This window comes from Medicago sativa, chromosome 5 (assembly GCF_051527215.1).
Source record: "Medicago sativa cultivar Bolivia chromosome 5, Bolivia_mono, whole genome shotgun sequence".
Taxonomy (NCBI): Eukaryota; Viridiplantae; Streptophyta; class Magnoliopsida; order Fabales; family Fabaceae; genus Medicago; species Medicago sativa.
This window is the reverse complement of record NC_140753.1, coordinates 10003525-10028996: the sequence shown is the minus strand read 5'-3', so window position 1 is coordinate 10028996 and position 25472 is coordinate 10003525. Positions and strand designations below refer to the sequence as shown.

The following is a 25472-nucleotide window of genomic DNA, read 5'->3' as shown; positions in this document are numbered from 1 at the left end:
AATGTGCAGTGCCTAAACTCATTTGTATTATAGGTAGGAGGTATCTTGGAAGAATGTTTCTGATGGAGGACTGAGGATACAAAATATCAACATAACAACTTGTGAAATGTTATGATCATAACTAGCATGTGGGAGGGGCCTATGGGGGAGGTGGGAGTGGAAAGGGGTCTCAAAAGTAAGTTTTTTTTTTTACAAGTAGGGGTTTCCAAAGTTAACTTTTGAGAAATGTGTTGAGTTGATTGGATTTGGACGTTATTGTGTTTTGAGCCTAAAAAAGGAAGTGCATGAGAAAAAACGGAGGTGACCTAGCAACCACTAAATCAATCCAAAACCCTCCTATGCTGGCCTAGATAAACCGAAGGCCAACTTTGCCGGGAATTTCTCCCATTTACTCACACTTCTAAACAACGACACATATTCTTAAAAAAAAAACAAAACCACACATATTTTTAAAAGTAGACTTTCAAAGTTTTTGGGAGGTTGAGTCGCTAAGCTGGTTTGAGCCAAAAGATTAGAGAAGTTGAGGAGCCAAAGGTTCACAGTTCAAGTCATGATAAAGAAAAGAAAAGAAAAGAAAAACTAACTTAACAACTAACATTTGTGTGTACAAGTGAAGTAGACATTGTATCATACACAATTTGTCATTGTTTTACTATTGTTTTACTCATGCATCATAACAATAGTATACTTTCAAATAAGGTGGGAAAAGTAGCTCTCACTTTGCAAATTGTATTTGAATCCCTTAAATCTTCTTTATTGTGCAACATCGATATGAATAGTTAGTTATATCTAGAGTGGTAAACTCTCTAAATCAGACTATTTATACAATTGTTACACCATAAAGCAATTGTAGAGGATTGGATCCTTGCAGTATCTTGGCCAATAATAATAAGAATATAAAAAGCATATTAATAATAAGTAACACTATTTTGTTTTTAAAAATAATAATATTTTGTCATGTTAGTGTTAGCCGAATATTGAAATGACTTTTTTTACTTTCCCGTGAATTCCCTCCACCGGAAATAATCTTATGGAGGCAGTGTGGGACACTAAATGCAGACACTCTGAACCAAAATTCGTTTGATTCACTGCATTTTAAGAGACTAACTCTTTCTACCAGACCCAAATCTGTTTTTAATTTAAATGAATTTCAAATAATTACTAGCATTACTCAAGTTGCTTCATTCATGTCTATCTCCATAGCTGAAGGACGGTTCTTTTAGTGTTCGGATAGACATGTTACAGACAGAGATGGTCTGACCTCGGAGTAAGTTCATGTCTATCTCCATAGCTTAATTATATTTGGTTGTTCTCGTGAGACTCAAACATGTCAAATAAAAATTGCCCACTTGACATAACTCCAGTTGTTTGTGAAAGGATTCAAGCAAAAAGTCAAGACATTCAAAATATGGCCACTGATCTTTGATGTACTAATATTTTTGAAGAGAAATGCACATAATACTACTCTTTAATTAAAATCAACATTTGTACGTAAGTGTTTCTTTCACATGTTGATCCTACTATTACTATGGCAAAAGAGGTTTTCTTCCAAAAATTATCAAGTTCGATAATTTCAAAACACAATGTTCTCTTAACATACCTCGGGTTAAATTAAAGAAACTATCATCTTCATGGTTTTTTGACCCTAGACCTAAGTCTTCCAGCAATACTGTCTGGTGTTGGTTTGGTAGAAGAAGCAAGTAGCTTCGCAGTATTCGAACCTTCGCTTTTTTCAAGCTTATCTTGCTCATCAGGGAAAATCAACGATCTCTTTGCGACAACCTTGTCCCCGTCAGTTTCAGCTTCAGCTTCAGCTAGAGACTGCATTGGTCCAAGCTTATTCTCATTGACCTCATCAGAGAAAGGTAGCGACCTTTTAACTGAAACTGGGTTGGAAGCATCATCATTTTTCTCAACATTTGTATCTAAAACTGGGTTGGAAGCATCATCAATTTTCTCAACATCCGTATCTGAAACTAGGTTGGAAGCATCATCAATTTTCTCAACATATGTATCTGAAACTAGGTTGGAAGCATCATCTATTTTCTCAACATCTGTGTCTGAATCTAGGTTGCAAGTATCATCAGTTTTCCCAACTGTATCTGAGCGCCGAGTTTGGATGAGGTAGTGTGCGACTGATTTGTATCCCAACTGCAATACCTAAAATAAGGAGATATTTGAGCTACAACTCAATCTTTTGAAAAAAAAAAAGTAACAAAATTTTAGCTAAGAATTATGAGTAACCTTTCTATACAGATTCCCAGTAGGTTCCCATCCTTTAGCATTACGGCATATGCTACAGTTGCAAATTCCACGACAAGGTGGGCATTTCCAAGTTGGATCCGCCAAGGCTTCTAGTACATGCTCCCCGTATCTACAAAAGCATGATGAGAAAACAATGTGCCGTATCTGGTCCAACAAGGTATTATTAAATTCTAATCTACACATATGGAAACATGTCTAAAACCATTTTCAGTATTTCTGATTCATAATTATGCCAGAGTTGAAACATATCCAAGAAAGAACCCAAAGAAAGCATTATATGGTTCAAATCAAATGGCATAAGACATCCTCGTGTGCAAGTGCAATTGAAATGAGACATATCCAACCAAAGTGGTCTACAACTTGTTTACGATTCAAGAAATCAAGAAAGATAGGAAAAGTATCCACCTAGAAACTAGAGCATCAACATTATCCTGATTTGTCAATAAAAATATCCAACCAAATCAAGCACAAGGAGACTCAAATATCGCTTACCATCATACATATGTTAGGGGGGAAATATGTGGAAAGCATACCTCATGTACAAGCAATCTCCACAAAACTGCCCCTGGACCATGTTGCATTCGCAACAGCGTGTCCGATAACCAAGAGTTTTTTGTCTACAAAACATTGTTTTCATTTAGTGAGCAAGTTCATCAAGAAATTAGATGGATAGATAGCATAATTAATTCATCACATAAATGAGGCATGGTAAAAATGGACTATGTCAACTTGGGTTACTTGGCCACATAAATGAGGCAAGGTTATGGACAAAGCTTATTTGAGAATGAAAAGAAAGGAAACTCACTACTAATGAATGTAACTTCACCAGAGTGCCTCAATCCAAGTCCACAAGTTAAAATAAAACATTCTGAACATAGTAACAAAATACTCAACAGGTCTAAGAGTTCAGGACCCAGGTCAAAAAGCCGAACACTCTGGCATAAAAAAATCTCTGCTTTTAACTCTCCAGTATAGCCTTCATAGTGACCACCTTCTAAAAAATCCCCTCCTCTAGCATAACTACCACATCTCCCACACCTCAACATGTGTCAATGTCACTTCTCTTGCTAGAATAAACATTCCCAATATGTTCCCATGTCTCAATGATCAAGTGGTTGGCACCTGTTTTTTTTTCTAATTGACCACCCGAATTGTTATCAGTTGGTAAAAGGCATATCTAATTCTTTTTGTATGTAATACTAGCAGCTTAAAAGTTAAAACCAGAAAGAAGTCTTCCATTTAGAGAAATTTGTTTCATGTTATAGGATCATATTCATATTCTCAGGAATGATATTGATCATAATACCACTACCAGCAATGTTATTTCCAAGTACAATACACAAATATGTTTGGTACATAATATTCCAAAGAATGTTTCTAAAATTTATTTAGTCCAAAAATGGAAGGGAAAAATGGGCTAGAATGAGGTGGTAATAGAAAGTTATAGTAGGCTGAATTTTAAATTATCTTCTGTTCCAACAAAAATATTTGATGACCACCCTTTACATAGGAATGAAAAGTAGGCAATAATACCCAGATTGTTTAAAAGAACAATTGTTCCAGGCTAGAAAATGTGATTTTTTTTTTTTTTTATGCCCTAGTTGAAACCAAAAAATCAAAAAATGCCCTAGTTGAAACAAAAATACCAAAACTGCCCTACTTTTTCAGAGTTGACTGGTATGTCGCAAGTTGGACTTGCGACCTACCTATGTCGCAAGTGGGAGTTGCGACCTATATCTTTCTACTTTTGTCTTATTATGCCAAATAAATAAATAAATAAATAGGTCGCAGTTTGGAATGGCGACATGCATGTAAATAAATAAATATGTCGCCATTGCCTCTTTTGACATACAATAAGACAAAAAAATTGCAAAATTTGAGAGATGGGTATGTCGCCATTCCCACTTGCGACATAGGTAGGTCGCAAGTCCAACTTGCGACATACCAGTCAACTCTGAAAAAGTAGGGCAGTTTTGGTATTTTGGTTTCAACTAGGGTGTTTTTTGATTTTTTGGTTTCAACTAGGGCATAAAAAAAAAAAATTCAGAAAATGTTATATCCCCAAAGTCACGTTAGCAGAATTGTTGTTGCATATCTTGAAACAAGCATACCTTGATCAAGTTTATTCAGGTCTTATTTAACAGTTATTTAGCTAAATTAAACTCGAAGTAGGTTAAACATTCAACAAATTCTTGACAATAAAATGGTCAACCACCAGTGTTGTCAATTGTGGATCGCAAAAAATAGTGGTTTGTTTAAATTTCGCTATGCTACAACACTATCGCTGTTATTTGAAAACTTTATACTAAATCGCGAAACAATAGTGAGTTGTACAGATTCTGGTACACTATCCTTTCTATTTTGGAATCACTAGAACCAGATGTACTGCACAAGAATCCTTAGAAAACCAAATAACAGTTATCACTTATCACTCTACTATTCTACGTGAAGAAGTGTCAATACACTCCATAAAACAATGAACATCATTCCAAGGTTAAAGAGTCAAGAACCAGTAAAAACTCCAACTAAAACCCATCAACAACAACAACTACCAAGCCTTATCCCACTTAAGTGGGGTCAGCTACATGGATCAAATTACGCCATAATCTTTCCTAATAGTTTCTCTTATAGTTTTTCTAGGTCTTCCTCTTCCTCTAGAAGTGTGACTATCCTCTATCTAATTTATTCTCCTTACTACAGAATCCTTGGGTCTTCTCTGTACATGTCCAAACCACCTAAGCCTATTTTCCACCATCTTTTCCACTATAGGTGCTACCCCAACTCTCTCTCTCTAATATTGTCATTTCTAATCATATCTCATCTAGTCTTACCACACATCCAACCCAACAAAAACCCAAATAACTAAATACAATACAGATGACTGACACACAATAAAAATAGATGGTGTCATTTTATTTTCCAACAGAAATTAAATTAATGCTCTTCTATCATACACTATATCACATAGTACATTAGCAAAAAAAGTACCAATAAATCATATATAGAAAGTGCTATTCAAACATTAAATTAAATAAATGGTAACCATTGATGATCAATTTCATATACAGTCATAGATTAAGTAGTAACTTTTACCTGCACTGATGGCAAGTTTTTCCTTGAACAGAGTCATAAATCCGTTTCCCATCTTTCCCAACACCATCCACAAAAAGCTCCCAAGTTTTCTCAGTATTCCCCAAAAGCTTATCATGTTCTTCAGTGTAAATCTCAGGTTGAGAACCTTCTCTTATCACAATCCTATTATTTTTCTCAGGCTTTTCTCCCTTCACTGGCACTTCAGAGTAACTAATCGGAGCAACATTCTGTAACCTAAAAACAAAATCAACCAAAAAAATAATGGGGTTTTTTGCATGAGACAAAAATCAAACAAAAAAAATGTTGGGTTTTAGCTAAACATATGAAAGATTGAATTTTTAGGGCAAAAATGGAAGAACCTGGAAGATCGACGAGATGGGCCAGAAGGGTTGAAAGAAATTGGGGATTTAGGGTTGTTAGAAGGGGTTCTGCGTGAAGGTGGGTTAGGTTTGAGCTTGAGGGAAAGTGAAATGTCGAGAATACCCAATTTCCCCATTCTTTCGCGATTTTCACGGATTCTTTCTTCTCTTGAGAGTTCGTATTCAGATATTTTGTGCTGATGATTGTTCATTGTGATTGCAGATTGAAGATTGTCGATTTCAGTTCGATTTCGTTTTTGCAGAGGAGGCATTGATGATGATGATGATAGAAGCTTAGGTTGAACTTTGAAGTGTGAAATGGATAGTGAGACTTCAACGGTCGAGTTCAGTGTTTTGATTTGAAAGTGGAGGAGACAAGGAGGGAAGAGAGAATGTCCAAAATTAATGGTTTCGGCTTAAATATGTTTCGGATTAATAAAAAAAAATCATCAAAAACTCACCAAATTCATAAAACAAATCCAAATATTCATCATACAACCTAAAAACTCAGATTTTATTGAAATAAAAAATGATAAGATATTGATGTTTTTTTACATAAAGAACTAAAATCGGGACAAACAATAAATAAAAAACCAACATGTTGCCTAAAATTAAATTAAAGGATGAATTATATAATTTCACAGTAAAATGGTTTTGGAGTACAACATACTATAATTTTATGCAGAGTGCTGGAAACCATTAAGTACATCGAATGGTTTTGGAACAAAAACCATTTCTGGATTTATGCAGGGTGCATAAGGATTTTCCTTATGCACCATAACCGCAGCCTAAGTATTAAGGGATTTGAATCCTTTGAGCAGTGATAATAGTTCAATTTCTGATTTATGTGTATGAAAAAAACTGGTTAGGAGTAAGGTTGTTTGAGGTGCAGTTTGGATTGGTTTTGAGACTAAAACTCATCTGATCCAAAGATAAAATCATATGCGGATCGGTTATACTTTTGATGATTAATTTTAAAAAATTGAACCGATCTGATCCAATTTAATGTGGTTTGATTTGAATTGGTTTTTGGATATCCAAATTATAAATATAATATTTTTTAGGGTTAATTATGTTTCTAGTCCCTATAAAATAGCGACCTTGTGAGTTTAGTCCTTACTTAATTTTAATAGCATTTTTAGTCCCTAATTTTGTTTTTCTGCACTGAGTATTAGTCCCTACTCAATTCAAATTTGTTTAATTTATGCTTAAACTCTTAAATTTTTGAACAATTTTTTGCAGACATGTTTAGAACACTACTAAAAGTTCCTCCGCAAAAAATTATCGCAAAATTTGATTTCTACATCCAGATTTTATTACTTTTTATCTTTAACTTTTGTCGTTTTAAAAAATTCATATTTAATTCATTTCATGTCAGAAAATTCTAAATTTTAGTAAACGAACCTTTCATAGTGTTCTAATCTTGTCTTAAAAAAATCGTTCAAAAATTTAAGAGTTTAATGATAATTAATCAAACTTTGTTTTAGCAGGGACTAAAATTATAAGTAAATTTTTTTTATAGGGACAAAAAATGCTATTAAAATTAAGTAAGGACTAAATTTACAAGGTCGCTATTTTATAGGGACTAGAAACATAATTAACCCTATTTTTTATTAATAATATATTTTAAAATATGGTAAAATGTTTGATATAAAATATAACATATGATTTATTAAAAATTAATAGTACCGAATAACAATGATTGATTATCTTTTTTTTTTCAAAAAAAAATGATTGATTATCTTTCAAAGATATGAAATATAACAAAATAGATTAAATTAAACTAGTATGTAGTATTAAAATAATTAAAAAGAAAAAATAAGTAGTAAAATATAAGTATGCGATTCGGTTCGGTTTTTAGTTTTAAATAGGCTTAAACGCACTATTCACCCCCTAAGTTTGCAAAAGTAGTGATTTTGGCCCCCTTTTAAAAAAAAATGGCAAAAGTGACCCCCCATGTTTACGGAAATATGATCTTTTGACCCTCTAACATAAGGGAAATATGCTTTTTGGCCCCCTATCTTTACAAAATGTTGCGATTATGGCCCCTTTTTTGGGACACGTGGCTTCTGCTCAGCAATTTTGGGATGAAAGGGACCAAAATTGCTATTTTTTTAATTAGGGGGCCAAAATCGCAACTTTTTAAAATTTAAGGGGTCAAAAATGCAATTAAGCCTTTTAAATAATATATCTAAAATCCGATCCAATACGAGTGGTTTTCACAAATGACATCTAAATTAATCCAATAATATTCGATTTTGTGCAGTTTTCGATTTTAATTTGGAACGGTTTGGATTTGAACACCCACCCCTGGTTGAGAGGGGAGAGTAGTCTGGAGCATGTTAAAGGACAAGGAAGATTTTTGTCTCAAATCTTGACGAATCCAGGTAATCATGGTTTAAGCGTGTTCTAATTTCATATAATAACTTGACCTTGATGATTAAATTGTTTACATTATCTTCATAATTATATTTAATTGTTCTCGTGAGAATCAAACATGTCAAATAAAAATTGCCCACTTGACATAACTCCAGTAGTTTGGGAAAGGATTCAAGCAAAAAGCCAGACATTCAAAATATGGCAACTGATCTTTGATGTGCTAAATATTTTTTAAGAAAAATGCACATAATACCACTACTCTTCAATTAAAATCAACAGTGGTACTTAAGTGTTTCACATGCTGATACTACTATTACTACGGCAAAAGAGATTATCTTCCCAAAATTATCAAGTTAGATAATTTCAAAACACAATGTTCTTAACATACCTCGGGTTAAATTAAAGAAACTATAATCATCATGGCTTTTTGACCCTAGACCTAAGTCTTCCAGCAATACTGTCTGGGCTTGGTTTGGTAGAAGAAGCAAGTAGCTTCACGCTATCCGAACCTTCAACTTTTTCAAGCTTATCTTGATCACCAGGGAAAATCAACGATCTCTTTGCGACAACCTCGTCCCCATCAGTTTCAGTTTCAGCTTTAGCTAGAGACTGCATTGGTCCAAGCTTATTCTCACTGACCTCATCAGAGAAAGGTAGGGACCTTTTAACTGAAACTGGGATGGAAGCATCATCATTTTTCTCAACATCTGTATCTGAAACTGGGTTGGAAGCATCATCAATTTTCTCAACATCCATATCTGAAACTAGGTTGGAAGCATCATCAATTTTCTCAACATTTGTATCTGAAACTAGGATGGAAGCATCATCAATTTTCTCAACATCTGTATCTGAAACTGGGTTGCAAGTATCATCATTTATCTCAACAACTGTATCTGAGCGCCGAGTTTGGATGAGGTAGTGTGCGACTGATTTGTATCCCAAATGCAATACCTTAAATAAGGAGATATTTGAGCTTAGCTACAACTCAATCATTTGAAAAAAAAAAAAAGTAACACAATTTTAGCTAAGAATTATGAGTAACCTTTCTATACAGATTCCCAGTAGGCTCCCATCCTTTAGCTTTACGGCATAAGCTACAGTTGCAAATTCCACGACAACGCGGGCATTTCCAAGTTGGATCCGCCAAGGCTTCTAGTACATGCTCCCCGTATCTACAAGAACATGATAAGAAAACAACGCGCCGTATCAGGTCCAAGGTATTATTAAATTCTAATCTACACATATGGAAACATGTCTAGAACCATGTTCAGTATTTGTCATTCATAATTATGCCAGAGTCGAAACATATCCAAGAAAGAACCCAAAGACAGCATTATATGGTTCAAATCAAATGGCATATTTGCAAAGACATTCTCGTGTACAAGTGCAACTGAAATGAGACATATCCAACCAAAGTGGTCTACAACTTGTTTTACTATTCAAGAAATCAAGAAAGATAGGAAAAATATCATCCTAGAAACTATAGCATCAACATTATCCTGATTTGTCCATAAAAAATATCCAACCAAATCAAACACAGGGAGACTCAAATATCGATTACCATCATACATAACATATGTTAGGGGGGAAATATGTGGAAAGCATACCTCATGTACAAGCAATCTCCACAAAACTGCCCCTGACCCATGTGGCATTCGCAACAGCGTGTTCGATAACCAAGAGTTTTTTGCCTACAAAACATTGTTTTCATTTAGTGAGCAAGTTCATCAAGAAATTAGATGGATAGATCACATAATTAATTCATCACATAAATGAGGCATGGTAAAAATAGACTATGTCAACTTGGCCACATAAATGAGGCAAGGTTATGGACAAAGCTTATGATTTGAGGATAAAAAGAAAGGAAACTCGCTACTAATGAATGTAACTTCACAAAAGTGCCTCAATCCAAGTCCACAGTTTAAAAAAAAAAAAAAAAACATTCTGAACATAATAACAAAATACTCCACAGCTCTAAAGAGTTCAGGACCCAGGTCAAAAAGCCGAACACTCTGGCATAAAAAAAATCTTTGCTTTTAACTCTCCAGCACCCCCTTCTTAGTGACCACCTTGTAAAAAATACCCTCCCCCCTCCCCTCTAGCATAACTACCATGTCCCACACACCTCAACATGTGTCAATGTCACTTCCCTTGCTGGAATAAACATTCCCAATATGTTCCCCTGACTCAATGATCAAGTGTTTGGCACTTTTTTTCTACATGACCGCCCAAATTGTTATCAGTTGGTAAAAAGCATATCAAATTCTTTTTGCATGTAATATTAGCGGCTTAAAAGTTAAAACCAGAAAGATGTCTTCCATATAGAGAAATTTATTTCAAGTTATAGGATCATATTCATATTCTCAGGAATGAAATTGATCATAATACCACTACCAGCAATATTATTTCCAAGTACAATAGACAAATGTGTTTGGTACATAATATTTCAAATAATGTTTCTAAAATTTATTTAGTCCAAAAATAGAAGGAAAAAAAATGTGCTAGAATGAGGTGGTAACTGGTAATAGAAAGTTACAGTGGGTTGAATTTTAAATTATCTTCTATTCGAATAAAAATATTTGATGACCACCCTGTACATAATAGGAATGAAAAGTAGGCAATAATACCCAGATTGTTTAAAAGAACACTTGTTCCAAACTAAAAAATGTAATATCCCCAAAACCACGTTAGCAGAATTGTTGTTGCATATATTGAAACGAGCATACCTTAATCAAGTTTATTTGTCTTCTTAAAAAAAAATCAAGTTTATTCAGGTCACATTTAACAATTATTTAGCTAAATTAAACTCGAAGTAGGTTAAACTTTCAACAAATTCTTGACAATAAAATGATCAACCACCAGTGTTGTCAATTGTGGATCGCAAAAAATAGTGGTTTCTTCAAATTTCGCTATGCTGCAACACTATCGCTGTTATTTGACAACACTTCATACTAAATCGCAAAACAATAGTGGGTTGTACAAATTCTGGTACACTATCCTTTCTCTTTTGGAATCACTAGAACCAGATGTACTGCAAAAGAATCCTTAGAAAACCAAATAACAGTTATCACTTATCACTTATCACTCTACTGTTCTACCTGAAGAAGGTGCTGGTACACTCCATAAAACTATGAACAACATTCCAAGGTTGAAGAGTCAAGAGCCAGCAAAACTCTGCTACAAGCTGTTGAAATGCACTTACTAAAAACTCCAACTAAAACCCATCAACAACAACTGCCAAGCCTTATCCCACTTAAGTAGGGTCAGCTACATGGATCAAATTATGCCATAATGTTCTATCATAAACCATATTTTGGCCCAACTAATTAATCTCTAAATCTTTCCTAATAGTTTCTCTTATAGTTTTTCTAGGTCTCCCTCTTCCTCTAGTGGTTTGACTATCCTCCCTCTAATTTATTCTCTCTACATGTCCAAACCACCTAAGCCTGTTTTCCACCATCTTCTCCACTATAGGTGCTACCCCAACTCTCTCTCTAATATTGTCATTTCTAATCATATCCTCATAGATAGTGTCATTTTATTTTCCAACAGAAATTAAATTGATGCATTTCTATCCTACACTATATCACATAGTACATTAAATACAAGCACAAAAAAATAGTAGTAGCATTTTATTATTTCTAGCAAAAAAATACCAATAAATTATATCTAGAAAATGCTATTCAAACATTAAATTAAATAAATGGTGACCATTCCTGATCAATTTCATATACAGTCATAGATTAAGTAGTAACTTTTACCTGCACTGATGGCAAGATTTTCCTTGAACAGGGTCATAAATTCGTTTCCCATCTTTCCCAACACCATCCACAAAAAGCTCCCAAGTTTTCTCAGTGTTCCCCAAAAGCTTCTCATGTTCTTCAGTGTAAATCTCAGGTTGAGGACCTTCTCTTATCACAATCCTAGTACTTTTCTCACGCTTTTCTCCCTTCACTGGCGCTTCAGAGTAACTAATCGGAGCAACATTCTGTAACCTAAAAACAAAATCAACCAAAAAAAATGATGGGTTTTTTGCATGAGACAAAAATCAAACAAAAAAAATGTTGGGTTTTAGCTAAACATATGAAAGATTGAATTTTTAGGGCAAAAATGGAAGAACCTGGAAGATCGGCGAGATGGGCCAGAGAGGTTGAGAGAAATTGGGGATTTAGGGTTGTTAGAAGGAGTTCTGCGTGAAGGTGGGTTAGGTTTGAGCTTGAGGGAAAGTGAAATGTCGAGAAGACCCAATTTTCCCATTCTTTCGCGATTTTCGCGGATTCTTTCTTCTCTTGTGAGCTCGTATTCAGATATTTTGTGTTGATGATTGTTCATTGTGATTGCAGGTTGAGGATTGTCGATTTCAGATCGATTTCGTTTCTGTAGAGGAGGCATTGATGATGGATGATAGAAGCTTAGGTTTTTGAAGTGTGAAGTGAAATGGAGAGTGAGACTTCAACGGTCGAGTTCAGTGGGTTTGATTTGGAATTTCGAAGTGAAGGAGACTATAGGAGGGAAGAGAGAATGTCCAAATTTAATGGTTTTGGGTAAAAATACGTTTTTAATTTTTATAAATATTTTGATGAGATGTTTCGCAAGAGTCTTGTGGAAAAACCCAAGAGCGTTTAGATAAAATGATACAAGTCTCTTCTAGTTTAATTAAGATCCTGGGTTAGAATCCAGTTTTGAGCATACAACAAAAACTTTTAGGAGAGTTTGCTGCCCAATTGGATCCCACAACGCTCAAAGGATTAGGCTCTGCAAGTGCGCGGAGGATGCCTGATTTACACAAAAAAATGTAGTACGGGCTTGATTGTCTAATTTATGCATATGAAAAAAAAAACATGGTTGAAAGTGAATGGGTCACCTTGTGTGTCCTACAGTTCTTTTTAATAGAGATTAGTCATTGTTAAGTAACGATTGACAACTAAAAAATAATTTATTTTATTTTGTTTGAATCTCCCTATTTTATTTTTTCGACTTTTTGCCCGGAAATATTGTTTGTTCATGTTTCTAGTATCTGTTTTAAGTCAGGTTGTATGTATCCTATTTTTGAAACGAGGTTCACGTGTACCTTTTAGATTTTTGAATAAATCTTCGCATGAGTATTTGTAATGTGATAAAACTCTCTCCCAACAAAAATTAGAATAAACGTCAAAGACATAAAAGTTCATATTTAATTTATGTTTTGTTAAAAATTAATATATTTTTTAGAAGATTTTTATAATATTTTGAACATGACTGACCCTAACAAAAAGTATGTCAAAAACATATTTAACCATGTATTTAAACTTATGCATTTTTAAGGGAAAGAAAAGCATATTAGAATAAAAAAGGAAATACAAAGACCGTGGGACAAAAAATCTGACTTAGTAAATTCACACAAAAGTGTACGTTAACCCGAATTAAGTTCTTGAGGACCGATGAATGAACCCAGTCGCCAACGCGAAACAAATCCACACACCAACAACTCACTCTAACAAACATCGAGCATCAACGCCCATCAAACAACTTGAAACATAGAGAAACGTCAAGATCATAAAGCCAAAGCCCTTTCATAGAAAAATGTCTAGATCGGAAAACCAAAGCCCTTTCAACACATCTTAACTATCTTTCGAAACCACCACAACTCGTAGTTTGTCTTTTGAAGGAAAACAATCTTTCGTCACATGGTTGTAATGTTAGGAAATATCTTCTGCATAATTGTAGAATTAATGTGTATATATTTACCTTCTGTGATAGTTTGATTCTATATTTATTTTCCTGTCAATGCACAATAAATCAGGTCACACTGATTGAGGATCATGGCTGTCATGCCTTAGGATTAGCTTAGTGTACCTATGTAAGTTTGATATATATATATATATATATATATATATATATATATACACACACACACACACACACACGACCTAGGTCTATGGAATAATACAGAACACACAAAACTCTATTCTAAATTGTCTTGTCATTTTCATATTCTATATTTCATGTTCATGCTGCTATCTTAAGATGTAACATCCTCAATGCGTACAAATTACGCGCACCCTCGTATTGCCCTTGGTACCACTCTCGGTTTATCCCTACACGTCAAATAACCAACTTTACGAGGTCAAATTCACACACATGTGCAGAAACCTTCCACGTGCAAACTTCAAGGTGTGAAGATCAACTTTAACAATATTTTCCGACCAATGAGTTAAGAGCCTAGAAAATACTTTCATCATAAAAAACAAGGTTGATGATGAGAATTCTTATCCACACCATGGTTATGTTCAGTGGCGGATCTTGACCAAAATATTAGGAGGAGCGGTAAATACTAACAAAAATATTCTAGTCAAAATTCATAAGAGATCCATATAATTTTATTAAAAATTCAAAATAACACTAACACAAAACAAAAATAAAACATGTATAAAATGAGAGATAACAAAATATGGGCTTAACACATTTCTTGGACTTAACACAATGTGGGCTTTTACAGCCATTTTCAAATAATAATCATAAGAGAATTACTTTTTGCACGTCCACTATTACTACTGCTATTTACTCCAGTTTACAACTAGCTGTTTGAGGATCGTGAAAAGAAAAAACAGAAAAAATTAAAAACACACAGCAAGTAGAACTGGGTTAGCTTCTATCGTCTTCTTCACCCCCTTCTCTCCATACCTTCAAACCTTAAACAATTCTCAATCAATTTTTTTATCAAGTTTCTCAGTTGATTTGAATATGCAAACAAGGTCAAATCTTTCCCCATTGTCAGGTTCTTCCTTGAGGTAGGGCGCTTCAATTTTTTGTAACCCATTTCCATTATCATCATCTTCTACCCCATGTTTGCTTCTTCCATTCAGCCCAATAATGTTCGATTCCCTTTCATCTTCTACCAAAGGAATCATTGTATTCTTTCTCATCAAAGGCAACCGAAATTCATGAGAGAAGGCACAAGAGTTAAAGGAAGGAATCGAAATTCGAATCGACGCGACATGGATGGATATAGAAATTTGAGATTAACTGCCGACAGAGTTTGTGTGGATGATCAAGGAAATGAACCTAAGGGATACCGCTACAGAGGAAGAGCGCTGCAGTAGCAGCATATATAAAAATAAATAAAAAAGTTGGGGGGAGCCGTGGCTCCCTTCCGCTACCAGGAAGATCCGCCACTGGTTATGTTGATCTTTGTAGTAAATGCATGATGGTCTCCATTGTCCAACAACCAAGTAGTAATCATAAATCATCCATGATGACGATGATGACTTTGTTCTCGCCCTCCTCTCCATCAAACTTTACCATGTAAAAAGCATGACTGACGTTCATTAACTCGATCCCTCCCATGAATTCCCATACACTCTCTAACATGCATGCTATGACCAAGGTTTTTCTCAAGGAGTTTGACCACAAGTACATTCCTCCAAGGGACTCTTTCACGTTGTTGACAGTTTGGTACCTTCCTTTGTCCATCAAAGTTTGTGTTCCCGGAATAAATTTTGATCATATCATAAATCTGTGCTCCTTAAATTATGAATATTTGCATTCCTTATATTTGTTCGCAATGAGAATAAATTTGCATTTCTTAAATCACAAATATTTTAAAAAAGTCATTGTCTCAAATAAATTTTACTCATATTAGTTATTCTAACAACATGTCAGGTACTAAATTGATAGTAAGATATTAAAGAAATGAACCAAATTGATAGTAGTTTATTGAAATTTAATTAATTATAAGTGATTGAATTTAAGAACCAAATTGACAATTCAATAAAGTCTCAAAGATCTTTTTAAGACATTTATATTTTTAAACAACTATTTGGGAGTTTCAGAGACTAGTATTCACATTTTAAAGAATTTATTTGAGAATTTCTTACAAAGACAAAAATCAATTTAACGGTTTTCCGAGTTTAGAACTTACATAGTTTCTCCTTTCACACACTCCTTGAATTGTCACGGCTTGAACCAACCGTCGTCCTCTAGAAACACAACTTCATAGAACAATTGTTTTTCGTTTTTCTTTGGTCCGAATTTTTGTTTTTTCTCATTCGATCAAAAAAAAAATAAGGGTTAAATATATTTTTTGTCCCTATAAATATATCAATTTTTCGTTTTAGTCCCTCTAAAATTTTTCATCAACTTTTAGTCCATATAAAATTTTCAATCACTATTTTTTGTCCCTATTTTTAAGTAAAATTTTGTATTTTTTAATGAAATTGTGCATAATTGTATATAATATTGTAAAAATCACTCCAAAAAAAAAAGATTTTTTTAACAAAACATAAATTAAATACGAATATTTTACCGTCAAAAATATAAAAATTCATATTTAATTCATGTTTTGGGAAAAAGTTCTAATTTTTTTTGGGAGAGATCCTTATAATATTATAAATTTTTCTGCAAATTTTTTTTCAAAAATATGAATTTTACATATGAGGTTACTTTAAAGGAGGGACCAAAAGTGAAAATGAAATTTTTTTTGAGGACTAAAAGTTGAAGAAATTTTTTAGAGGGATTAAAACAAAAAGTTGACATATTTATAGGGACTAAAAACATAATATGTCAATTTGGTACAAACATCCAAATTTCTTAAAACTATATGAAAATCAAAATATGTTTTCCTCTAAAAAAAATCAAAATATTTTTAGAGGAAAAACAAAATATGTTTTTTTAGTAGAGGAAAATCAAAATATGTTGAAAATATGTAAGCTCCATTTTAAATTAATTCTGGTTCATTCTATAATTTTTTTGATGTTAATACTCTAATTTTCAAGAAAAAGGCTTCGATCGAACGATTCATTTATGATAAAACTCATTAACTAACGTTTGGTTAATGTGATGATAATTTAAATAAAGGATAAGATATGACAATTTCAGTTGTATAATGTTTGATCGTAAAACTGTTTTAGAAATATGACAAATTATGGCAAAGAGACGAAACAAAAGCTGAAGCTCTTGCCTTTTGCTAAATCATATCTCAATTTTTTTATTAAAGTATAAATTGTCTAAAATATCAAAATAGTATTTTATTCGTCAAACATCTTATAAGATAAAAGATTGTTTAATACTATAAAAACTGGTTCTGTGTATTCGCTCTTATGTTGTGTTATTGTGTTGTTTTGTTTGGTACTTTTTTAGCCAATCAAACTTATTTTAAGTTTTGTAAAAAAAAAGATTGACTAAATTACACAAGGAATCCTTTAAGTTTGAGGTTTGTAACATATTTGTATTTTAGGTTATTTTGGTCACACATAAACCATTTAAGTTTGAGGTTTGTAATAGATTGGTCATTTAAGTTATTTTGATTACACATAAATTCTTTAAGTTTGTAAATATTTTCGATCTAGTCTTTCTGCCATATCAACATTTTTGTAATGTTTGATTAACAGAATGATTAAATTGAAAACGTTTATAAATTTAAAGGATTTATGTGTGACCAAAATAACTTAAATAACCAACTTATTACAAACCTCAAACTTAAATGACTTTATGTGTCACCAAAACAACTTAAAAAAACCTCAAATTTTATTTTTGAGATGAAAGACCCTCAAACTTAAATGAAACCTAGGGTAATTTAGCCAAAAAGATACTAAATTTCAAAAGTGACGACGCGAACTCTTTTGTCCTGTTGTCTTTGGGCTCAAAGTAAAGCGAAGTGACTCACTCACTCATACGTTAAAAAAACCAATTTTTAATTTTGAACACACAAGACAGTGTTTCACTCTGAACGCGGGATTTGAGAATTTGGTTCATAATAATTCAGAATCAAAGATTCATTCGTCAATCTCAATTCTTCAACATGAATTCGTAACAATTTCTTAAATTTCAAGAATCATCCATATCAAGTCGCGTTATTGAGCGCGTGCATTTAACTCGCTTCTTCACCATCTCAATTTCATTCCCTCTGTTTCTAGGGTTTAACTAGGGTTCTTCTTGATTTCGATTTTAACAATGGCGTTTAATTTCTCCACTCCTCAACAATCTCAACCGCAACAAACCCTGTTTCAACCACAACAACAATCCCCTTTTCAACAACAGAGTAGTTTGTTCCAGCCACAACAACAACAACCACAATTTCAACCACAACAACAACAATTTCAACAGCAACAATTTCAAGCACAACAACAACAACAACAACAGTTGTTTTTGTTCACGAACGATAAAACACCTGCGAGTTACAGCACCAATTGGGCAGATCTACATCCTGATTCGCAGAAATTTCTACTTCAGATTGAGTATGTTTTAATTATTCAATGTAAAGTTAGATTTTTTATTTCATATTTTATTGTTATGTTGTGATTTTAGTTCTTTGATTACTGTTATGTGTTGTTATACAGAGAACGGGTATTGGAATATAGAGATGAAAGTCAAAGACTTGATCAGTGTAATCGTCTTTATGATTCGTCTGTTTCCAACGATGGATTTGAGGTTGATGCTAGCCACATTGTTCAGGTTATTTCTTAAACCATATAGCCAAAAAAGTGTGCAGTTTTATGACTTTTTTTCTCGAATTTATATGCTAAATAGACACAATATAAGTATAAGGATTAATGTTTTCTAGTTATGGCGAAGTAAATTTAATGTGTATGATTTGGTTTAAATTTATATGTTAAACATGTTCTGCTGACAATTAACAGTATCGCTATTGTTACTAGAGTTTTGCGTGCAGCTAAATAAGAGCCTAATGCTGTCCATTTCTATTATTTGTCTGTTAATAACGGCAACAACGTGCATATTAACTATACCATCCTTTGCTGGCCACAGTAAAAAAAAATAAAAAATTCTATTAGTTCTTGTTTCTATAGTATAAAGTGGGTAGGAGGTTATAGCAAAATTAATTGATAGTTTGATCTTAACTTTTGTGATTTGCTTTCTCTTATTTTGTGAAGGAAGCATATGAAATTTAATTAGTAGTTCATTTGGGCAGAAGGTATGATAGAACTGTGAATTGAGAAAGGATAATATGTTTGTATTAAGTATGAAATGGAACAGAAGCTCACTTAAAGTAATGGAAGAAAGAAAATCCAGAGCACTATGCTCCTAACCAGAGAGAAAAACTCTCATAACCATATTTCTCAATGCCTTTCCTCACCCCTCTTGCTCTAGTCGTGTAGACATTCCACTCTGGTGGAGTCATATGACATGTCACTGCTACTCCTTCTCTAACTTCCTTATTTAGCTTAATTGTTGGGCTTAGGCCCAGACCCCCGTCCTATCAATGTATGTTCCCTCAAATAACACGATCTTCGAGCATTGAATTAATCTTGTTTGTCATCTAATGGAAGCGTGTGGTTATTAGCATTTTGATATAGATGCATCAAATGCCACTGACCAGACTTACAAGCCTACTTTTTAGAGATGTTTAAGCATGCAGGCTTTTTATGATGTGGTTGAAATCCTTTGTTCTATTTCTGTTTACTTTTCACTTATTGTTAAGCAGTTTTTTTCATTCTACCAATATTTTGAAATGATTAAATGCTCCGTTCTCTCTTAATATTGTGCTTAATGTGATCTGTTCATGAAATAACATATGTTTTTTGATGTTGAATAGGAACTTGGTGGAATCAGCACTGCTATGGAACGGCAGAAAACTTTGTTACAGGAATTAATGTCGGCTGTTAAAGATATGTTACGTAATACAGAGGTTGCTGTTCGATCCTTTATGATCCTACGTCCAAGGTTCCATCATCCTAGTGGGGGAGCATCAAGTGCCACTGCCCCATCACAGACCCCTGGAGCAACAACACCTAGTTTGAACAGCCAACCACCAGCTACATCTATGGTGCCCGTTTTTGATTTCTACAGTGGTCTTCCGAAGAAACCATCGCCCTTTTTACAGCAAACAATTCTTAGATTTGAGAAATATATTGGTGAATGTCATCAGTGGATTCAAGAGTTAGAGCAGCTGCTTCTCCTAGAATCTGAAAAAAACGCTTCCAGTAATGGATCCTCGTTATTGCAATCTCTTCCCAAAGTCATGACAAATGTACATGACTTTTTTGTTCACGTGGCTGCAAAGGTAAAGAGAAACAAATATATCTTTTTAAAACGATATCACACCATACAGCTATGATTGTATGCACTTCGTTATGAATCTTATGGATTAAACTCTATCTATTCATGGTTACTTTTTGGAATATGACATGAAACTTTTGAATCTTGATACTTTAATCACTTGTATATTTTCTTTGTTTTTATCATTTTTTCAATTTAACTTGCCAAAAGACTTTTTTTCTTCCATTTGTTTATGTCAAGTTATGAGCTCTTTTGTTAAAACTGATTCCACCCTGTAGTTCATTCATTTGCCTCATATCTACGTGCATAGTACACACTAATTTAAATTTGAAGTCATTACATATTCTCAATATGCAACTATGATGCATCTCTAAGTCATGGATAAGTCAAGTTTACCAGAGAAGGAAGAGTGGAAGGGAAGAAATGAAAATGTGTTTGGAGAAGTATATTATGAGGAAAAGGTGGTGACGCGGTGTCCAACAAAATGGACAGGTAATGGGAGGATATTGGCAAAGGGATGTGGGACCCATAGGTAGAGGTGGGATTTCATGGGGGGAGCTTGGAGAAATGGGAGGATCAGATAATTATTTGATCATAGGGGGCCTAATGCCATAGGACAGAGAAAACATTGCTTTTCTGATACTTCCTTCTTCATTTTCCTTAGTGTCCGTTCTTGGAGGAGCTAGTCTTCATTGATTTATTGCTTTTCTTATATTTCCTTCTGAATTTCCATTCTTTCTGTTCGTGTAAGGAGCCAGTCTTCATTGTTTTATCTGTAAAATGATAATTCCTATGAAAATGCTATACCTTTGCACCATCTTTCATTTCTTGTTTTTTGTAACAAACAAGAACAGAAATCAGGTATATGAGAGATGATAACACATGGTTGTCCTCTTGTTCAAAAATTTCAAGCGCAGATATACAATCATGGTCCAAAATATTTACCAATTCTAATTTATGGTAATAATAACCTGTTATTGAATGATGCTTATTCAGGTGGAGAGCATTCACCAGTACATGGAATCCATGAAAACAGCATACCTAGCTGATCAGCGCCGTCGAGGGGAGGTGAATGATCCATTTCTAGAGGCTGATCGGCGAGAAACTGCAAGACAAGAAGCAGCATCAAAAAGAGTTCACCCAACATTGCATTTACCTGCAAATTCACAACCCTCAACTCAAGTTGCTGGGTTGTTTTCCAGTTCAGGAACTCAAGGAGCATTGGTTTCCCAACAGACCGCTGCAACAACTTCATCTTTGTCAATAGGAAGTGGTTCATCTCTTTTTAGCACACCGTCTTCAGCCCCATCAACTACGCCATCTTTGTTTGGAACACCAACAACTCCTGCTCAAGGAGCCTCATGGCCTGCACAATCTAGTGCTACGCTTCAAGGCTCACTTTTTGGTTCTGCCTCATCATCCTTACCTGGTGCAACATCAACTCCCTCTCTATTCGGTAATAGTACGCCATTGTTTAACTCAACTCCGGCTGGAACTTCAGTCTTTCCATCTCCCTATGTTTCAGGTACTTTCTTAGGTCATACTTTTTCTTAGTTATCTTATGTACAAAGTGTTAACAAAATACATAGCTGTTATAGATGGATATTTGTTTTGAAAGTCAAGGCTAATGCAGCACAACAGAAGATATAGGACTTAAAAGAACAAAATTAGGTTTTCTATGGATACCTAAAGGAAGAAGTTAAGGGAAGTTAGGGCTCCTAAAGAATATTTCGGGACAAGAGTGGTTCAAGTGAAAAGAATAACGGGTTAACCTGCAAGATTGGGATTTTGTGGAATTTTGGAAATATTCAGGCAAGTAATTATTAGGAATTTGATAAGGTGAATGTTCAGTGCTTCCTGCTAAGCAAATGGATTCTCATCACTTTTAAGGGAAAATTAGTATTGTACTCCCTCCGTCCCTATTTATAAAACTCTACGATACATTTCACTCATATTAAGAAAAGTTTGTAGATTAATGTGTTTGTTTTATGTGTAAATTAGAAAAGTTTACGCATATTACTAAATTACCCTTTATTTATGAATATGTTTAGTTTGACTTTCACTTTCTAAGACAAATTGGTAGTATTAAGTGATATATTTGGAAATAGAGTAATAAATGTATCTAGAAGTTTGTAGAGGGTTCACATTTAGGGACAAGCGAAATCTCCAAAAGGGTCTTATAATTAGGGACGAGACGGGGGAGTAAAAATAATTAACTTATGCATCATATCTAAGAGAAAGACGCATCACATATTGAAGTAATCTATTCATTTGTTATATATTTTTAGTTGGTTATATCTCATGCATACCAAATGTGAAACTTGGGGACCAATTATTCCACAACTTAAGGTCCAGCATACATGACCAGCTTCTAATAATAACTTTGGAATCACACACACCAATGAAGTTGGATGTTGCATTTTAGGATCTGTATAGACAATTACTAAAACATCCATAGAACTAAAAATACAAAAACTTAGTATGCAACTTCTGACCCATATTTGTAATTTACAAGAGAATTACTTGCATTCCATCCTAATACTAAATTCAAACCAAATTATTAGATTTTTCTGAAACTTAATCTTGTATCCTATGGGGTTGTATTCAGCATCAGGGGCTTTTTTTAAGCTTTGTATGTGCCCAATACTGGTTTACTGTTCCCGTTTTAGGTTCATTTTTCAAGTTTTCTTCTATGTAATGAAACAGTTATATGCTTATGGTTAAAATGCTTAATGATGGGGAGATACAGTTTCCATGAAGCAATTTTTGTTTGCAATTAGGTCATCGAAACCACTTTTTATAATGATAACCAAACCAGTCTTTGTACCGGCAAAAGAGAGTGGTTCTAGGTTTTGAGGCTCAGCTGGAGTTGAACCGTAGTTGAACATAAGTTTCAAATATACATACATCTATATTGTATTAAATTAATTTATAACCACATGTCAAAAATATTGCTATACGTATATTTAGTTTATAAATAAATTCATGTATCACATACAATAAATATTAAATTATTGTACTCAAACTATCATTTTTCTTTTTAACTTCTACCAGTCCTGCATCAAATTAGTTAGAGAGAAATGAAGCTTCTTCTCATCCTATATTAGTCTCGTTAAATAAGTAAAAGAGAAGGAGATGAAAGCATCTCGTTATGAACTGACGACAAACCCTTGTATTACAAAGTTCTTATTTGTCCTACAATGAACATGTTAATAGGAGTGAGATTGAATTTGGGTTATATATAGGCAACCGAATAAGTGACAATTTAAACTGTTCTAATCATATAATAACATTAATTGGTTTAAACTATGAAGTTTACGTGAAAGCATGGAAATGATTTTCACTACGATCTAATCCATCGGCATGCCTCTATTATGTGTGGAATGTTTATCCTGTGCAATGTTTGTCTTCAGACCGTACTGACCATTTTTTCTTACACAGGTGCTGCAACAGGATCAGGAGCAAGCTTTGGTGCTGTAAGTAAACTTAGCCTCTCTGGTTTACTAAATAGACTATTTCTGTTAGTAGTTAAAAAATGTTAACCTTGATAGAATTAAGCATTGTGATCTGCTGGTTTTCTGTTTCATTAATGGCTTGTTAGGTTGCACCTTCTAATTCTTCTTTTCTATGATGTCGTTGCAGAAAAATCCACGGTCGAAATCTAGAACTGCTCGGCGCTAATAGAAGCAATCTTCTGAAATCATGAAGTTGATGGGATCCTTTTCTGCTACCAAACACATATGAATGTATCACTTGAAATATTGGTCTTTCCTTGTTAGATGGTCTTAAAATGACTTTTGCTATTATCTGATTGATGTCTTGGAATGTAGACGCCGCATTGAGGGCACTAGTCGTGCATATTGGCATCTGGATTCTAGCTTGTTTCAGTTCGTTGTCAGTTCTTCCATTAGGCATTTCCAGTTGGTTAGTGTTGAACTGATTTACTTAACATTTGTTTAGGTTAGGTGATTTTGAATGATAAAATTTCCTGAATTGTAGCTTGTCTAGCTTATTTCATGACACGTTGTAGCTATATTTTCTTTCTTGGTTTGCTTGAGCACTGAACCATCATTCATTGTTGTAAGAGATATCAGATCCTAGTCAGTTGTATGGCCCCGGTTTACTTATACAGTTATACATTTCAATGTGGATAAGTGGCCTTTAATTTTTATTTTGGAATGGTAATTAAACTTGTAGTTGACGCCACACATATACAATATGATATAGAGCTCATATCCTGGAATCTCAAACTTACTGAACAACTAATTCGATACCTCCTTGAAAAACTAATTTGATTCCTAGTATTTGTACGTTTAAATAATGAATATTTTGTATGTTTACATTTTTCTCGAGCAGCAGAGTAATTATCCTTTAAACTTGATATAATTCGTTTTAAACAGCAACTAATATAATTTATTTATACTGTAATCTTATTCTTTATTATCAAACGGGTTCATATAACTACTTAAGAAGCTGACCTAGGTACATATATAACAAACAACACATGAGTGTTATCACATTTTTTATAACCATGTTATTGGTGTGAAATATCCACCGACTTTGTTGTTGGCTAAATAGAGGACATAATCAATTTAACAAAAGAAGCTATTATGTTGTAAGTGCTATTCTATCCAACAAGAAGATAGAAATGCTAATGACACAACAACATTTGGTGCAAGAATGAACAAAAAAAATGAAGTATCATCTCAACTAATTTTTCTTCCCATGTCTCTTAGGCTTTGTTTGCGAGTTGGGTTTTGGAGGGGAAGGGAGGGGAAGGAAAGGCTTATGGAGAGATAAACCCTTGTTTGCGAGTTTTAAAAAACAAGGGAAAGGTTTTGGGGGATTTAGAAGGGCTTCATTTGTTCAATTTTAAAGTTCCCCCAAATTGGGGGGTTTTGGGGGGTTAAACATACAAATTGACAATTTTGCCCTCATAATAATTCAAATTGACAATTTTAGATATAACCTAATTATTACGATCTCTTTTCAAAACAACTTTTCCTAAACAGCTTATTTATCGAAAACAGCTTATTACAACATCTTTTCAAAAAACAACTTATTTATGCAAATTAGCTTTTAACGACCTCGTTTTCAAAATCAGCTTATTCAAAACAGCTTATTCATCAAAAACAACTTATTACTACCACTTTTTCAAAACCAACTTATTGAAAACAGCTTATTCATCCAAAACAGCTTATTACAATCTCTTTTTCAAAAACAACTTATTCAAAACAACTTATTTATCCAAAATAGCTTATTACGACCTCTTTTCAAAAAACAGCTTATTCAAAACAACTTATTTATGCAAAACAGCTTATTACCACGTCTTTTTCAAACACAACTTATTCAAAACAGCTTATTTATCCAAAACAGCTTATT

At 33.7% G+C, this 25472-nt stretch overlaps 3 protein-coding genes across 4 annotated transcripts; 1 reads left to right on the top strand and 2 right to left on the bottom strand.

Moving 5' to 3' along the window:
- Positions 1 to 1436: 1436 nt before the first annotated feature.
- On the bottom strand, positions 1437 to 6211 carry LOC146919869 (uncharacterized). Its single transcript, XM_085713248.1, has 5 exons — positions 5718 to 6211; positions 5359 to 5592; positions 2799 to 2882; positions 2245 to 2374; positions 1437 to 2160 (listed from the first exon to the last, which is right to left on the bottom strand). The coding sequence occupies exons 1-5, from the start codon at positions 5987 to 5989 to the stop codon at positions 1630 to 1632; spliced, it is 1251 nt and encodes a 416-aa protein (XP_085569374.1). The 5' UTR covers positions 5990 to 6211; the 3' UTR covers positions 1437 to 1629.
- A 2043-nt stretch (positions 6212 to 8254) lies between these two features.
- Positions 8255 to 12650, bottom strand: LOC146919868 (uncharacterized). Its single transcript, XM_085713247.1, has 5 exons — positions 12217 to 12650; positions 11858 to 12091; positions 9704 to 9787; positions 9139 to 9268; positions 8255 to 9047 (listed from the first exon to the last, which is right to left on the bottom strand). The coding sequence occupies exons 1-5, from the start codon at positions 12486 to 12488 to the stop codon at positions 8514 to 8516; spliced, it is 1254 nt and encodes a 417-aa protein (XP_085569373.1). The 5' UTR covers positions 12489 to 12650; the 3' UTR covers positions 8255 to 8513.
- A 5130-nt stretch (positions 12651 to 17780) lies between these two features.
- Positions 17781 to 24261, top strand: LOC146919867 (hydroxyproline-rich glycoprotein family protein). Of its 2 annotated transcripts, XR_015011619.1 has the most exons (7): positions 17781 to 18310; positions 18413 to 18527; positions 19627 to 20094; positions 21087 to 21615; positions 21689 to 21902; positions 23532 to 23566; positions 23733 to 24261. XR_015011619.1 is itself a non-coding variant. In XM_085713266.1 (6 exons), exons 1-6 carry the CDS (start codon positions 18027 to 18029, stop codon positions 23769 to 23771), a joined length of 1470 nt encoding a protein of 489 aa, XP_085569392.1. In that variant the 5' UTR covers positions 17781 to 18026; the 3' UTR covers positions 23772 to 24261. The 2 variants fall into 2 exon arrangements, 1 of the variants encoding a protein (XP_085569392.1); XM_085713266.1 differs by lacking the exon at positions 21689 to 21902.
- The last annotated feature ends 1211 nt before the right edge of the window (positions 24262 to 25472 follow it).